Source organism: Peromyscus leucopus, chromosome 7, assembly GCF_004664715.2.
Source record: "Peromyscus leucopus breed LL Stock chromosome 7, UCI_PerLeu_2.1, whole genome shotgun sequence".
Lineage (NCBI taxonomy): Eukaryota > Metazoa > Chordata > Mammalia > Rodentia > Cricetidae > Peromyscus > Peromyscus leucopus.
In genome coordinates, this window is record NC_051069.1 from 47518637 (window position 1) to 47535227 (window position 16591).

General features: G+C 41.8%; 1 protein-coding gene across 1 annotated transcript in view; it reads right to left on the bottom strand.

The window, feature by feature from the left end:
• Window positions 1-2175: 2175 nt before the first annotated feature.
• The window catches only part of Npsr1 (neuropeptide S receptor 1), a 192980-nt gene continuing 178564 nt past the window's right edge, over window positions 2176-16591 (bottom strand). The window contains 3 exon segments of the mRNA XM_028872595.1: window positions 2176-2934; window positions 3900-4080; window positions 7884-7970. Of these exon segments, the coding sequence (XP_028728428.1) occupies window positions 2844-2934; window positions 3900-4080; window positions 7884-7970 (359 nt within the window). The 3' untranslated portion in view covers window positions 2176-2843.

The window sequence follows — 16591 nt, forward strand, 5'->3', positions numbered from 1 at the left end:
GCAGGTCTGTGGTCAGTCTGAAATGTCAACTAAAACGCAAGATTAGAATCACTTTATTTCCTGACAAAAGAATATTTTTCTTTTTCCTATTTTCTCATCAAATGGAGGCCTCCAGCCCTTTTAAATCCACACTGTGAATATAGAAGGAGGAGACAAGGTCATTTCTGAATGTTTCTATGCAGACTTGTCTGAATGAGACTGGGAAGAAACCTGAGATGTATGTTAGACTAGTTCAAAGGTTCTTTATTCTCATGATTATCACAGTGGAAAGTCAGTCATAAGGTATTAATGCTTTGGGGTAGGGGCAGGGTGGCCTGTGGGAGCTGTTCCTTGATGAAATTAAACCTCAATTAAATTGTGCTGCAAATATGCCCTGAAAGAAGAGAGTCTTTAACCATGTAGCATTTAGTTCAGTAAAGCAGAGACATTTTCTATAATGTGAGTGAATACATTAAACACAGCTACTCTGTTAACCTAAACCTTTACCTATCCTTGAAGCTGTGCAATACTGTATCCACACATTTCTGGACATCTTGGTGTGGAAAGTAGGCCCTTTCATTTTATACACCACTGTGTTGTCTTTTCTAGTCCCATCTGTAGCATCAAAGACTACAGATAGCAGCAACATTGTAGCTTCCATTCTCATTTTCTACACAAGATTACACTCTTTCCTAGTTGGGTTGTTATATTAGTTTCTGAGTTTTTGTCGTAGGGAGAAAAGTTATATCTCTAAAAGGCAAATGACTAAACCTTGAGTCACTAAAGTGTTGGTCTTCAAAGGGAAGAATCCTAGCAGCACTCTCTGCAGGGCTAATTTAATCCATCACAGTCTGCAAACCACAACATCCTCTGCTCCAGTGTTATTTTGGCCCCATGTTACAGATAGACAAGTGATGCCCAGGGACATGAGATGATTCATCCAAGGTCATAAGACTAATGATTACCCTGCTTAAACTATTTTCCAAGTTTGGAAAGTAATGTCAGTGAAGATTTCAGACTCTGTATCAGTGAAAAGCAAGTTCTCCATAAATGGCAGCTTTCTACAAAAATCTGCCTCATTATTTTTCCAGCCTCCTCTGGGGATGAGAGATATATCCTCCCAACAGTCCACAGACGGCACGCTAGCCCTCACTGCACTCTCTCTTTAACTTTAAGGATCGATTGATGGATGGTAGACATGGGACACATCCTGCAGACCAGAACCTGACAGAGATGGAGAACATCTATCAGAAGCCCGGGCCTCCTGTTTTGCTCGCTAGGACCCCTGCCAGATCCGGCTTGTTAATTGGATCCTGTGCAGGCAGCTATTCCAACAGCAGATCTGTGAGTCTTCTGTGGCACATCTTGATTTAAAGGGAAATGTTGAAAAGCACTTCTCAGCCACTCAGAGCTCCTGTTCGCTCACGTTTAGCTGATTGGAGGAAGAGTAAGTGGCCTCCAAAACTGTTGTGCGGACAGAGAGGTAAATTATTCTGTCTCCTCAAACTTAGGGAATAATTTTTTTTGAGAGACAGTTGGTAAAGTGTCTGATTTCTGCCTAAAGAGATGCTTTCCCTAAAGTCACATGGAATTGAAAAAGAAATTTGTGGAGAAATTGCCACCATGACCTTAAGCAGGCAGTCTTTGAGCTGATACAATAATGAGGAATAAGGTGTTGTTAAAATAGACTGAGCATATTAATGACTGCACCCAGCAGTCAGCTGAAAGGACAAGAAAAGGTTTAAACTCTGGAAGGGAGGATTTTGCCAAGGAGATTTCAATGTCAAAGACTGTATGAGAAGCTAAATATAGGAATGCTCACACGCGTCACAGGGCCGTGGGTGGAGACGTATACACAGTCAAATGATGCCATTTCCACTTCTGGCAAAATCTGAAGAAAAAAATTGACTAGAAAACATTTAGTCATATTTCATTTGAATTATACTTATAAATACTGAATTGCAGACCTGTCAAAATAAGTGCGACCAGCACTTCCTCGCAGAGGTACCAGACAGACTGAGGCTGCAGCACACAGACAGCAAAGAGCTTACAAGAACATCATGTTGGGAAGGCCATAGAGCTAAGCTCCCAGGTGAAGAGGTGTCTGAGAGTGAAGCTGGGCAGAAATGTCCCCGAGGTATGTGGAATGGAGCTCAGAGTGGCTTGGATGTTGACTACAGGGAGGGAACAAGCCTCAAAGAGCTGTGAGTTCCAGGTCTCAGTTCTCTCTGCGATTCACAGTCAAGGATCTGTCACTATTTGGTGTGATCTTTCTGCTAGGAGAGAATTTGCCTGGTGACCTTGCTCAGCAGGAAGCTATATTGTCCCTTTCAGAAATCACAATGCAATGGCCTTGGGAGCTTGTTCCTGCCCACACCTCTTCCTGCACACAGAGGATGTGTACAGTACCAGGGTCTAGAAATGAATTTCTTGGCATTTCAGGGGCAAATATCTCATCTACCCCCACCAAATGTCCAATACAAAACTGGTGGGAAGCTGTCTACTCTTTGTTAAGTCTTGTATTTACTTTCAATCTTGTAATCAGATAACTCAGGGAGAGCCCTGCGAGCTCTTTCTGCTTGTCTGCGTCCTCAGCTCACAAGAGGCTGAGCTGTGGGAAGGAGGGCTGGGAAAAATTAGGAAGAGAGAACTGTCTTCCCTGGCTGACATGAAGAGGTGATGGGTTCATGTTGGCTAGTGCTCGCATTGCCGCTGGCATGCCCTCACTGGGAAGTTTGCCGCATGCATCAGCTAGGTGACACAGGACTGGGACAGGGTGGCTCAAGCTTCATGCACATCCACCGACTGGTGATGGAGACCCAGGAGGACTGAATGAGCTCAGCTTAGCACTGTTGCTTCAGGGTTTAGATGAATTCCGGCTTGGAGAGAATCTGCATCTCTTGCCTCTCGCTTCTCTCTCGGTATGTCATTCTGGAGTCCTGTGACCTCTGCTCCCTAGAGAGGGTCAGAAAAAAGAAGCAAAGGGACACGATTTAGGCTGACACACAAGCAGCATAGATGCTAAGAGATAACAGTTAAGAAAGGTCACTAAAGATCTGTAACAACCGAACCTCCTCCTCCACCACCTGTCATTACAGCCCCGTGGACAGACACATCATTGCCAAGGAGACTCTGCTCTTTGCCCCACTTTCACATATAGAAAGGAGGCTTACGGATGTTCACAGCCCAAGTTCACACATGACGTTCTAGAAGCAGGATCTGAACCTCAGCTGCTGCCATTAAGCAAAGCCTTAAACCAGTGGTTCCCAACCTGTGGGTCATGACCCCCTTGGGAGTCTCATATCAGATATTTACATTATGATTCATAACAGCAGCAAAATTATAGTTATGAAGCAGCAACAACCTAAGTTTATGGTTGGGGGTCACCACCACAGGAGGAACTGTATTAAAGAGTCACAGCATTAGGAAGGTTGAGACCCACTGCCTTAAACAATCCTATTATGATTCTCTGTGCTATGAGTTTCTCGATTTGCTCCATATCTGATGAGAACAGATGAAAACAGCAGAATGACAGTAGTTGTCAGGGGATTACATTTCAGCTCAGCTACTAATGATCAGTATAACCTCAGCAATGTCACTCAGTCTTGCAAGCCTTACTTTGTAAAGCCACCTCTGAAGTAGTGAAAATGTCCCATATCATATTCCCAGTAGGCTTACACTGAGGCAGTTCATGTGGGGAAGCTTCCATAAAAATCAAGGGCCTCCATATGTATACCACTGCCATGGCCTGAACCTTGGATTGAATTCATCAAACTAGTGGGGACTTCCTAACCATTAAGCATCTCGTTCATGAAATGGGAGTTGTGTAGCCCGCTGATGAGCTTTGGGAAGCAAGTGAGACTCAGGGTCTAGATGTAGAAACCGGTGGTGTGTCAGGCACCAATGAGAACACAGCTTACTTGCAGGGGAAGCAGATGGAGCTGCTGAAGATGCAGTAGATGAGGGGGTTGATGGCGCTATTCAGGGCTGGCAGGTTCTGGATGATCACAGAAGCATAGAAACGTTCCTTGGTGTCTGGAAGGAGGTTGAAATTGTCCAACATGTCAAAGAGGAAGTATGGGCTCCAGCAGCAGATGAAAGCTAGGGAGAAGAGAACCATTAGCACCATCGTGGCCACACCTGAAGCATCATTCTTGGTTGATCATGACTGGAATTTTAACTGGGATGTTCTTTGGCACTTAGAGCTCTCTCAGAAATACTGGCCTGGGTATGCTGTTGTGAACAGTTTGGTGTGTTTGGAACATGCTTGCTTAAATATGTGTATGGCTATGCACATGTCTCAGGGACAACATTCTTAAGCTGAGATTTCCTGGATCCCCTCTGTCTGGAAAGGTGGCTCTGATTTCTGCTGGTGTAGACGTATTGCAGAAAATCTGGGATCTGACAGAGACAGCCAGGGCCTCCCATCCATCACAGTGCTGAAGGAAAATGAGAAAGACTCTTTAGAGATCCCCTGCCACAGACAAAACAGGATGAAGTCTGACCATATTGATCACTAGTTCTAGGACATGCAGCAGATAAAATGTGCTGATATTTTTAAAGCATGAACCATAAATGAGATCATTATGATCTCAAGCTTCTTTTCTATGTCTAAGTTAACCTCTCCCCAAATCACTCACCCAATACTCTTGTCCAGATCAACTGTATGTGAGTTCAATGCCTCAAAGAATAGAAATGGAATATGAGAATGTCTGTTGTGTGATTGATTTATGTGTCAACTTGACAGGAATCCAAGGTTCCCAGACATTTGATTAAATATTAATCTAGATGTGTCTGTGAGGATGTTTCTGAGAGAGATTTTGCCTTCTGCTGGTGAATAGGCCTCATATGATCTATTGAAGGTACAAATATAATAAGAATGACCTATGAGAATTTCTTCTCTCTGCTTGGTTCTCTTTGAGAACCAAGTGTGGAATACTGGCCAACATTTGGAGTTAAACAAGAACATAGAGTCAACTTTATTCTTGAAACTTTGGGTTCAGACCTGGACTTGAATTCACATTAGTTGCTATCCCAAGTTTCCCACCTCACCATGGAGCTTGAGATTTCTTGGCCTTCATGAGCCCATGAAACAAAATCTTACAGAAAACATCTATCTATCTATCTATCTATCTATCTATCTATCTATCTATCTACCATCTATCTAATCTACCTGTCATCTATCTATCTGTCTATCTATCTATCTATCTATCTATCTATCTATCTATCTATCTATCTATCATCTACTAGTGTCATTTATCTCTCTGTCACAGAGCTAGCTATCACCTATTTACCTTCTATTTCTCTGGCTAATACAGGCAAACAGATCTGTGTATAGTCTTGGGTACCTGTACACAAACCTGCTCCCCTTCTATCTTGTCACATCATTGCAAATTTATTTCCCTGACCCTTTCTCCCCCAGAGTTATTCCCAGAATGGAAGTTCAGCACCCACGGATATCTACGTGCAGGGGCAACTATCTTCCATCATCATTTGATAGGGATTTAGGAACTTGATTCAGAATTTGGAAATGAGAAATTAATTCATGATTTCCTCCCCATAAGTATTGTTGATGTCTTAAATGGGAGTCATTCAAAAAATAAGATCACCATCTTTCTGCACTCTGGGTGGTTAATCCCATTGGTGGAATAGTTCTTGTTCACCAAGAGCAACACTGCTTCTCTCTCTCTCTCTCTCTCTCTCTCTCTCTCTCTCTCTCTCTCTCTCTCTCTCTGTGTGTGTGTGTGTGTGTGTGTGTGTGTGTGTGCACGTGTATGTGCATGTCTGTGTGTGTTTTGCAGGAATGTCAGTCCTTCTACATGTTGGAAGCAGCAGTTCAGCCAGTCAATATTGTCTCATATATGTTTTGAATGATCAACTTGGCATTTATGTATGAGAGGATCCTGCCTATAATCACTGTAGTTTAGAGAGTTAACCATTTTTATAGGTATATCTGGATATTTTTAATAAATGTTGAAGCTTTCAGAAATGCAGTTCGCTTATAGACAGAGGAGAGATGAGTTTGTTTAATTTGAAACCTTAACAGGGTTTCTTTGCCTGCTCAGAAAATCAGGTTAGTGACAGTAAAACTGCTTATACTTGTGTGTCTCCATGAAAACATCTCTATTGGTTGTCATTTGTAGGTGTATAGGTATAGGCATATGATTTCTTTGTTACCATTCCAGTGTAGTTATGCCCATATAGTTACATATAGAAACTGGCATTGCTTTATTATAAGTTTTTTTTAATTTATTTTACTCTTACTGTAGCTAATTATTAGAGTAGTATGCTGACTTTAAAAAATGTAGTAGTTAGTATCATTGATACTTATCACTTCAGGATGGTTAAAGAGCATTATAAAATATTTGTTATAGGTAGGCCATCTCATTATGACAGTATGCTAACCTGCCTGTGGGCACCCCTGTCTGTGTGCTGAACAGACCTCATATGGCCGTGTATATAATATCTGATTGAACAGGGACACACCAGCTTGAGAATGCACGTTTAAGCATTCATCCCCTTTCTCATCATCCAGAAAATGGGCATTTGTGATTCTGGTTATGAAGGCAAGGGATCTTTAATCTCCTTCAGAAGCTTCTGAACGAGTTCCTAGAGCCTTGGTGAGCTGTGACTGCCTCTGCAGCTCAGATGGCTGTGTGCTGTGTGCCTATGCTCTGATGGCTGAGTCATGCTCAATGTGGTCTGTTTGGCATTTTGTGTTTTAGAAAGGGGAGAAGAGCTATTCTTGCGATTTGACACACAGCTCAGGCCTTCATGGGGCTTCTAAGTGCTTCTGAAAAGCAGAGATGAGGTATATCAGCTAAATAAAAGGAAGCAGCACAAATTCCTTCCCTTCTATATCTGCATCTGTTTGTTTATTATATGAATATTAACTCAGCAGGGTGTGTGTATAACCTAACTTTAGGCTTTGGGATAAGATGAGTAACTGAAGGGCAAGTCATTGCCCTTATGGATTTATTTATTTATTTTTTTTTTGGTTTTTCGAGACAGGGTTTCTCTGTGTAGCTTTGCGCCTTTCCTGGAGCTCACTTGGTAGCCCAGGCTGGCCTCGAACTCACAGCGATCCGCCTGGCTCTGCCTCCCGAGTGCTGGGATTAAAGGCGTGCGCCACCAACGCCCGGCTGCCCTTATGGATTTATAAATGTGACAGGAAAGGCAGACTTAATATGTATCTATCTATATCTATATCTATATCTATATCATCTATATCTATATCTATATCTATCTTAACTAAACTATATTTATGAATGTGTCTCATGTTAGATACAAATAGGAAACAGGGAAGAATCACCAAACTGAAATGAAACTAGAGGAGGGTTATTTAAAAAGACTTGTCAGGGAAGGCTGAGGATGTGTCATTGTCGGGGAATAAAGTAAGAGGAAGTAAGCCATGCATCTGCCTGAGCATTTTGGACAGACAGCAGTGCAAACTGATTTTATGGATTCTAAGTATAGTAAGAAAAGAACAGAAGACCAGAAGGGTGAGTAATATAAGCTGTGGCCATAAGGGAGGTATTATTGACTTCAAAATTAAATATCCAGAAGAAAAAGAATGCACATCTACTTTTTTTTGTGGGGAGACAGTGTCTTAAAGTAACCGATGCGAGGGTGATTTGAATATAAGCTCCAGGTAGTTCAGTCCTAATCAGATTGTCTCCGAGTGATCCAGCCCATGATTTGGGTACTATACTCACAGAGAGAGGGATTAGGAGCCAGTAATTGGCTCTTGAAGCAGCCAGACACACTGGTGAATCCTGCGCCTTTTGTTCTAGTGAAAGGTAGAAGTGTCTGTAGCACATTCCTTCCCTGCATGGCCTGCCCATCACCAGCTTGTTTTCGGAATGTTTGTACAGACTTGTGACACAAGGAGGGTCGTTGCTTACCGAGGATAATGACGATGCTGTACTTGATGGCCTTGATTTTTGCTTTGGAGATGAGCCCTCGGTTGTAGCTGCTGCACAGTTTGCCACCTGTAGATGGAAAGAGGGGATGGTAAAATGGAGAAGACCATCCCTGTCAACAGGAAGTCTGAAGGTTAGACTTACAGGCCTGCTGATGTCCTGCTCCTCTGGGACATTCTTAGACTAAGGTGGCTCAGGAAGGGCTGTTGGGAGCTGTTCTATTTGCAACCTCCTGCAAATGCCACAGGGTGCCCACACTCTCCTAGAAGGTAAGGTCAGACTACCCGAATCAGCCAGAGCTGGAGTTAGACCACAGAGCTACAAGGGGTGGAGCCCACTGGTGAGGGCTGCTCTCAAGCTTGAGCTGTGCTGAGACACCCATGTAGTCACTTCAGCTACCCACTAGAATGCCTTCTCCAGACCAATTCACTGATCTCCCTGTGAAACTCTGATCTCTGTAAAGCCCAAGTTGCAGGACACAGGCACATCTGAACCTACACATAAACTCCAATCATACATGACTAGTATCTGAGGGCAAACTAGACAAGGGATGACTATGATAATCTGTGGAGAGGGTTTGTGTCATAATTCAAGTCCATATATTGAAGGACTGACGAACGCGTGTTGAACACCCACTTCTTACAATGGAGAAGTAGTTATAAAAACTATGGTTGATTAAGATGTGTGGAAAGTGCACTAGATCTAATGAAGTGAGTAAAGAGAAGGGGACCAGGGGATGGAACATTGGTCTGAAGGAGTTGGTACTCTCAGAGCTTCCCATCTCATAGGACAGGAAACCTTTACGCACACTCAGTGAACAAGCCTTGGAAAACTTGGGAAAGTTGTTTAAAGTTCCCAGCCTTTGTTTCCTAAATTTGGAAAATAAAATAAAAATGTATTCCAGGTGTCAAGCTCTATCCTGGCATGTCAATCATCTTGCCACTAGGAATGAATTATGTTTTAACAGTGTTTGGGGACGAGCGTGAGCTGTCTTTGTAGAAGAAAACAGAGTATTACTACTCTAGACAGTCTATTATACAATGGTGTTGCCATAGACAGCAGGAAATTATCAGGGTGAGATTATCTCCACAGGGGCAGGGAAAGATGATAGCAGATCAAATTATGTCCTTTCGAAGTGTCCCCACATGCTGGCCCAAGGTAACAGCTGGTCCCTAAACACTGTGGCTTTGAAAACTTAATTTGTCTTTCAGAAAAGTTTTTGAGAATGACATTTGTGCTCTGAAATCTTTTAAAATAGAAAATCTCAACACTTGCCACAGGATGACTAGTTGACAATATCATCAACTCCCTGCCCTCTGGATCTCCCAATGAGATCAGTGAGAATCATCTTTAATGTGACCACTGCAGGAAATGCAAAGCCTCCAGCTCCAAAGACAGCTCTTCAAAGAGAGCTGAGTTACAGAATGCAGGTAATTCCCCTTTATTGGAAGATAAAAGGATTATTCTACTCAGGACTTGGCACTGAGCTGTACTGAAAGCAGTGAAATTCAGCTGTCACTGGATGAATGGCTTGGGAGACTGGGAGGCAGCGGGCTCGCTCATTAGATCTGAAGCTGGAAAGAGCATGCTTGCTAACACCGCGTTAGTTCCAGAGTGCAGCTGTAGCGGGTTCATACCAGAGATTTGATCTCTAAAGGGTCAGCTCCAGTTTTTAACCTTCCCAAAGATTCAAGCTCCTTCAGAGTTACCAGATCTCATTATTTCTTGTTTGTTTACGTAATTATGTAATTTGTAAATTCCTTTGAAGTTTGTTTATTTTTTTAATGTGTGAGTGCTGTCTGTATGTACACCTGCCTGCCAGAAGAGGGCATCAGATCCCATTTATAGATGGTTGTGAGCCACCTTGTGGTTGCTGGAAATTGAACTCAGGACCTCTGGGAGAGTGACTAGTACTCTTAACTGCTGAACCATCTCTCCAGCCTCTAACTGTATACTTATTATTGTGGAGAACAGAACACGAATGCCATGATGAATATTTGGAGGTCAGGGGACATGTTTGTGGAGTTGGATTTGTCCTTCCACCTCTACATAGCCTCCAGGGATTGACTCCACCTTAAGCAGAAGGCACCTTTATCCACCGAGCCTTCTTGCTGGCCCAGAATGCCATTCTCCATGTGGGCCCAGCACCTGAATCTGGGACTATGCTACGGAAACACTACCCTCTGGAACTTTGAATGGAGGTGAATTCTCTTCCTGTCGCATAGGGAAGACACCCCCACCCCCACCCCTCTACACACACACACCAAGGACCTGGAATATATGCGAGTGATTTGTTTGAAACAAGGAAGTTTATCTGGAAATATTTTAAGACAAGTTGCATAGATTGAAATTTTATACACTAAATTTTTAACACTTATGATTAATTTTGATCAATAAGAACTTTTCATCCACCAATATAACACAGCTGCCCCTGGAGCTTCTCAGTTAAATATTTTGTCTCATTAGGCCTGCTTCGCTTAGCTATGGGATGGGCCATTTCCTTCCTAGGATCCCCTGGTGCTTGCTTTTCTGGCAAACCCAAGGGCACATCTCAGAGCATCCCCAGATCTTCCCAGGCCACCATGTTCCCAGGCCATGCTTTGTCTTGAGCAGGTCTGGATCGTTGCTGCTGCCCCGGGAAGCCATTGCTGTTCCACCTGCCCTTCCGGGCCAGCCACCCCTGTGGAGAGGCTTTGGCTTGGGCAGCATCTGTGCGACAGCTGCGGCGCTTTAGAGCCACCCCTGTGAGCTCTCTGGAGATGCCTGTGCCCTGATGCAGCTGCCCTGCTCTCTGCTTCAAGACTCTTGGTCTCATTCCGTTCCTTGGTTGCAGATGGGTCAGCATCACTACCCAGGGCTACCAGCTCTCAACCTTCTGCTACCGGGATCCGGAGCCATGGCTTCACTGCCTGTGTTCTGCTGTTGCAGGGACCCGAGCAGAGCTGAGGAATCTTCCAGGACTTTTGGCATCTTGAGGTTCACATCCGACCCTCCCTCCCTCAGGACCGAAAGTAAAGAGTTTGATTATGCCAGAATGTTCCAGCTGACCCCAAACTTACATAGCCCTTTGACCTTAAAGCCCTGCGAGAACTTCCTGCCCCTTTCTCGTCTTGGGGTGTGCCTGCTCACCCCATTAGCGTGCTTATCTGAGGCTTTTTCTCGGGTTCTGTTTTTTTGTTTTGTTGTTGTTGTTTTGTTTGTTTGTTTGTTTTAAATCTTAGTGCTAACAGGAGGTAATGCCAGGGTCTGAGGAACAAACTCGCAGCTCACAGGTTAGTTGTTTTTGTACTCTGCCCTCCATTTTAGGCAAAAAAAAAATCTCTAGTTCCAAGGAATTCATGGCCTCTTCGGGCCTTCCTGGGTACCCAAGTATGATCTTAGTGTACACGCACACACGCTGGAAAATACTCATACACATAAAATAAAAATAAGCAAATATTTAAAAGCCCTTCTGTTTTGTTAAGGGTGCTCTTGTTTTAGAGTTTATATAGCTGCTAGAGTTGCCCATCCCCTAGCAGACACTGGCACTGTATATGTAATGCTGTCATAATAGAAACACAAAACACAAGACATTGAGCAGGCAGACAGCCAGTGGCAGGAACCTGGGGTACTGGTGGTCTGTGTGGGGATGAGCCACATGCTGAGCCTGGCAAGGCAATCTGTGTGCCCACTCTGCCAGAGCACAGGAGATGAGGGAGGTAAACTGAGTGCTAATAGTGTATTAGCTTGATGGTTATGGTATTGATTTGTTACCGGCCGTGTTTAGCAAGGAACTGGAGAAAAAGAGATGAGCTTCGATTGGAGTTGGTTGACTTAACAAGGACAATGAAGGAGTTAGAGAAAGTCTCCAAATTTTTCATCTTATAGAGTTTTAAATACCAACTGCCTCTGGAATGCCCTGGACATATTTCTTGTATGGCCTCATGTGACATGAAAATACAAAGCAGCCTTCAATCAGCCAGTGGCCCTTTCTAAACGTGCAGATCCCGACAAGAACAGCCCCATTCTTCAATGAAGCTATTAACATTGAGGAATTTTAACCAGAAAATATCCTCTTAAGATTTATCATTGAGGCAAAGATCAGACCAAGGACTTGGCTTCCCACTTGTTGCTTCAGAGGCCCCAGGATGGTCTCTACTGAATGGAGAGATGGGAACAGGAAGGGAAGAAAAGCAAGTTTAGATTGGAGGGTTTTAGAGCTTGATGGCTGCCAGCATGTGAGACAGATTAGAAGCAAACAGACCAGCCACCTGCTGCATGCGTGAGGAATGTTACTGCCAAGCAAACTGAAAACCATGAGATTCGTATGCATGCCAGTCCTTAGATTTATCAGATCATTTTTTTTAAACCAATTCTGTGGGCGGACAGTTACATCTACTTGGGAATTAAACCCACACTTCCCTAATTATTAATGGAGCTGTGAGTCTGGTTTTCCTTTCTGACAAATGCCTGCTCATGTTTTGCTGAGTTTTTACATGTGATTGTCTTTAAAATCTCCTTTCCAGTTGATCTTTAGGAGTTCTCCATGCCTTCTCTCTGTTCACCTTTTTCTGGTCACACTCCTCGAGTGTGCAGACTAGATTTTACAATGCTCACACATAGTCAAACAAACCCATTTTCACTTGCGATTTAATGTAGTATCTATCTTGTCTTAAAAATCTTTTCCAATGTCATAAAGATATTATCTAGCTTTTGTTTAAAAATTAAAAACACTTTTTTTACATATAAAACTAATTTCCACTTCCCTTCTGGACCAGAGATAAGAGCTTCCATCCTGACCCGGAGTTCCCATTTGGACAAGAGAGCTCCCATCTGGACAAGAGAGAGAGACTTCCTGAATCTGTCAGCTCTGTCTGATAAGAGCAAGAATGAACCACAAGGAGATGGGCAGACATCAAGGCAGAAGTACATACAACAAAATGAAGAGCAATACAGCATCACCAGAACCTAGCCTGCCTCCAACATCTAGACCTGAACATCAAAAATTGGAAGAAGCAGAAGAAAACAACCTTATGAATAACATCATGAAGAAGGTAGAGGCTTGTGTAGAGGAAAAGATAAAAAAAATGGGAAGAACACTATAAACAACTAGAGGAAAGGGCAAACAAATTAGAAGAAAACAATAAAGTCCTGGAAGAAAGCAATAAAGTCCTGGAAGAAAACAATGAAGTACTGAAAGAAAATCATGAAAAAGCAATGAAACAAATAAAGGAAACAGTCCAAGACCTGAAAAGGGAAATAGAAAAAATGAAGAAGACACAAACAGAGGGAATGCTGGAAATAGAAAATTTGAGTAAGCGATCAGGAACTTCAGATGCAAGTATAACCAACAGAATGCAAGAGATGGAAGAGAGGATCTCTGGCGTTGAAGATACAGTAGAAGAAATAGATTCATCAGTCAAAGAAAACACTTAAGCCAACAAAGTCATGAACCAAAAAGTCCAAGAAATTTGGGACACCATGAAAAGACCAAACCTATGAATAATAGGGATAGAAGAAGGAGAAGAATACCAACTCAAAGGCACAGAAAATATATTCAACAAAATCATAGAAGAAAACTTTCCCAACTTAAAGAAGGAAATGCCTATGAAGATACAAGAAGCTTATAGAACACCAAACAGACTAGACCCCCAAAAAAGTCCCCTCGCCACATAATAATTAAACAACTAAACGTACAGAATAAAGAAAGAATATTAAGAGCAGCAAAGGAAAAAGGCCAAGTGACCTATAAAGGCAAACCCATCAGAATAACACCCGATTTCTCAATGGAAACTTTGAAAGCCAGAAGGACCTGGACAGATGTAATGCAGACACTAAGAGACCATGGATGTCAGCCCAGACTAATATACCCAGCAAAACTTTCAATCATTATAGACAGAATGAACAAGACATTCCAAGACAAAGCCAGATTTAAACAATACTTATCCACAAACCCAGCCCTACAGAAAGCACTAGAAGGAAAATTCCAACCCAAGGAAGTCAGATACACCCTCGAAAACACAGGCAATAGATAAAGCCACAGCAGTAAACCCCAAAGAAGAGAAGTACACACACACACTACCACCAAAAAATAACAGGGTTGAACAATCACTGGTCATTAATATCCCTTAATATCAACGGACTTAATTCACCTATAAAAAGACATAGGCTTACAGAATGGATATGAAAGTAGGACCCATCTTTCTGCTGCATACAAGAAACACATCTCAAATTCAAAGACAGACACTACCTAAGAATAAAAGGCTGGGAAAAGACTTTCCAATCAAACGGTCTTAAGAAACAAGCGGGTGTAGCCATCTTGATATCCAGCAAAATAGACTTCAAACTAAAATCAATCAAAAGAGATCAAGAAGGGCATTACATACTCATCACAGGAAAGATCCACTAAGATGATGTTTCAATTCTGAACATTTGTGCCCCAAACACAAGGGCACCCACATATGTAAAAGAAACATTACTAAAGTTTAAACCACATATAAAATCCCACACATTAATAGTGGGAGATCTCAACACCCCACTTTCACCACTGGACAGATCTCCCAAATCGAAACTTAACAGAGAAATAAAGAACTACCTGATGTCATGACCCAAATGGACCTAATAGATATCTACAGAACATTCCATCCTAACAAAAAAAGAATATACCTCCTTCTCAGCACCCCACGGAACTTTCTCTAAAATCGACCACATACTTAGCCACAAAGCAAATCTCAACAGATACAAAACAATTGGAATAACCTCCTGTGTTCCATCAGACCACCATGGTTTAAAGTTAGATTTCAACAACAACAAAAACTACAGAAAACCTACAATCTCATGGAAACTGAATAATGCTCAACTGAATCACCAATGGGTTAAGGAAGAAATAAAGAAAGAAATTAAAGACTTCCTAGAGAGCAACGAAAATGAAGACAACACATACCCAAACTTATGGGACATTATGAAAGCAGTGCTAAGAGGGAAATCCATAGCATTAAATGCCCACATAAGAAGTTGGAGAAATCTCACACTAGTGACTTAACAGCACACCTGAAAGCTCTAGAACAAGAACAAGCAAAGTCTCCCAGGAAGAACAGATGCCAGGAAATTATCAAAATGAGAGGTGAAATCAATAAAATTGAAACTAAGAGAACAATACAAAAAAAATTAATGAAACAAAGAGTTGGTTCTTTGAGAAAATCAACAAGATAGACAAGCCCTTATCCAAACTAACCAAAATACAGAGAGAGAGAGCATCCAAATGAACAAAATCAGAAATAAAAAGGGGGACATAACAACAGACATTGAGGAAATCCAGAGAATTATAAGGTCATATTTCAAAAACCTCTACTCCACAAAACTGGAAAACCTAAAAGAAATGGACAATTTTCTGGATAGGTACCACATACCTAAGTTAAATCAAGACCAGATAAACTATTTAAATAGTCCAATAACACCCAAGGAAATAGAAACAGTCATTAAAAGTCTTCCAACCAAAAAAAGCCCAGGACCAGATGGTTTCAGCGTAGAATTTTACCAGATCTTCAAAGAAGAGTTAATACCAATACTCTCTAAATTGTTCCACACAATAGAAACAGAAGGAACATTACCAAACTCCTTCTATGAGGCTACAATTACCCTGATTCCTAAACCAAACAAGGATACAACAAAGAAAGAGAACTACAGAGCGATCTCCCTCATGAACATTGATGCAAAAATACTCAATAAAATAGTGGCAAACAGACTCCAAGAACACATCAAAACAATTATCCACCATGATCAAGTAGGCTTCATCCCAGGGATGCAAGGGTGGTTCAACATATGAAAGTCCATCAATGTAATACACCATATAAACAAACTCAAAGAAAAAAATCACATGATCATCTCACTAGATGCAGAAAAGACATTTGACAAAATCCAACACCCCTTCATGATAAAAGTCTTGGAGTGATCAGGAATACAGGGAATATACCTAAACATAATAAAGGCAATTTACAGCAAGCCAACAGCCAACATCAAATTAAATGGAGAGAAACTCAAAGCAATTCCAATAAAATCAGGAATGAGGCAAGGCTGTCTGCTCTCCCCATACTTATTCAATATAGTACTTGAAGTTCTAGCCAGAGCAATAAGACAACATAAGGAGATTAAGGGGATACAAATTGGAAAGGAAGAAGTCAAGCTTTCCCTATTTGCAGATGACATGATAGTATACTTGAGTGGCCCCAAAGATTCCACCAAAGAACTGATAAAGCTTATAAACACCTTCAGCAACATAGCAGGATACAAAATCAACTCAAAAAAATCAGTAGCCCTCCTATATACAATGGACAAAGAAGCTGAGAAGGAAATCAGAGATACATCACCCTTTACAATAGCAACAAATGACATAAAATACCTTGGGGTAACACTAACCAAGCAAGTGAAGGACCTATATGACAAGAACTTTAAGTCCCTGAAAAAAGAAATTGAAGAAGATGTCAGAAAATGGAAAGATCTCCCATGCTCATGGATAGGCAGGACCAACATATTAAAAATGGCAATTTTACCAAAAGCAATCTACAGATTCAATGCAAACCCCATCAAAATACCAACACAATTCTTCACAGACCTGGAAAGAATAATACTCAACTTCATTTGGAAAACAAAAAAAAAAACCAAGGTTAGCCAAAAGAATCCTGTACAATAAAACAATCTCTGGAGGCATCACG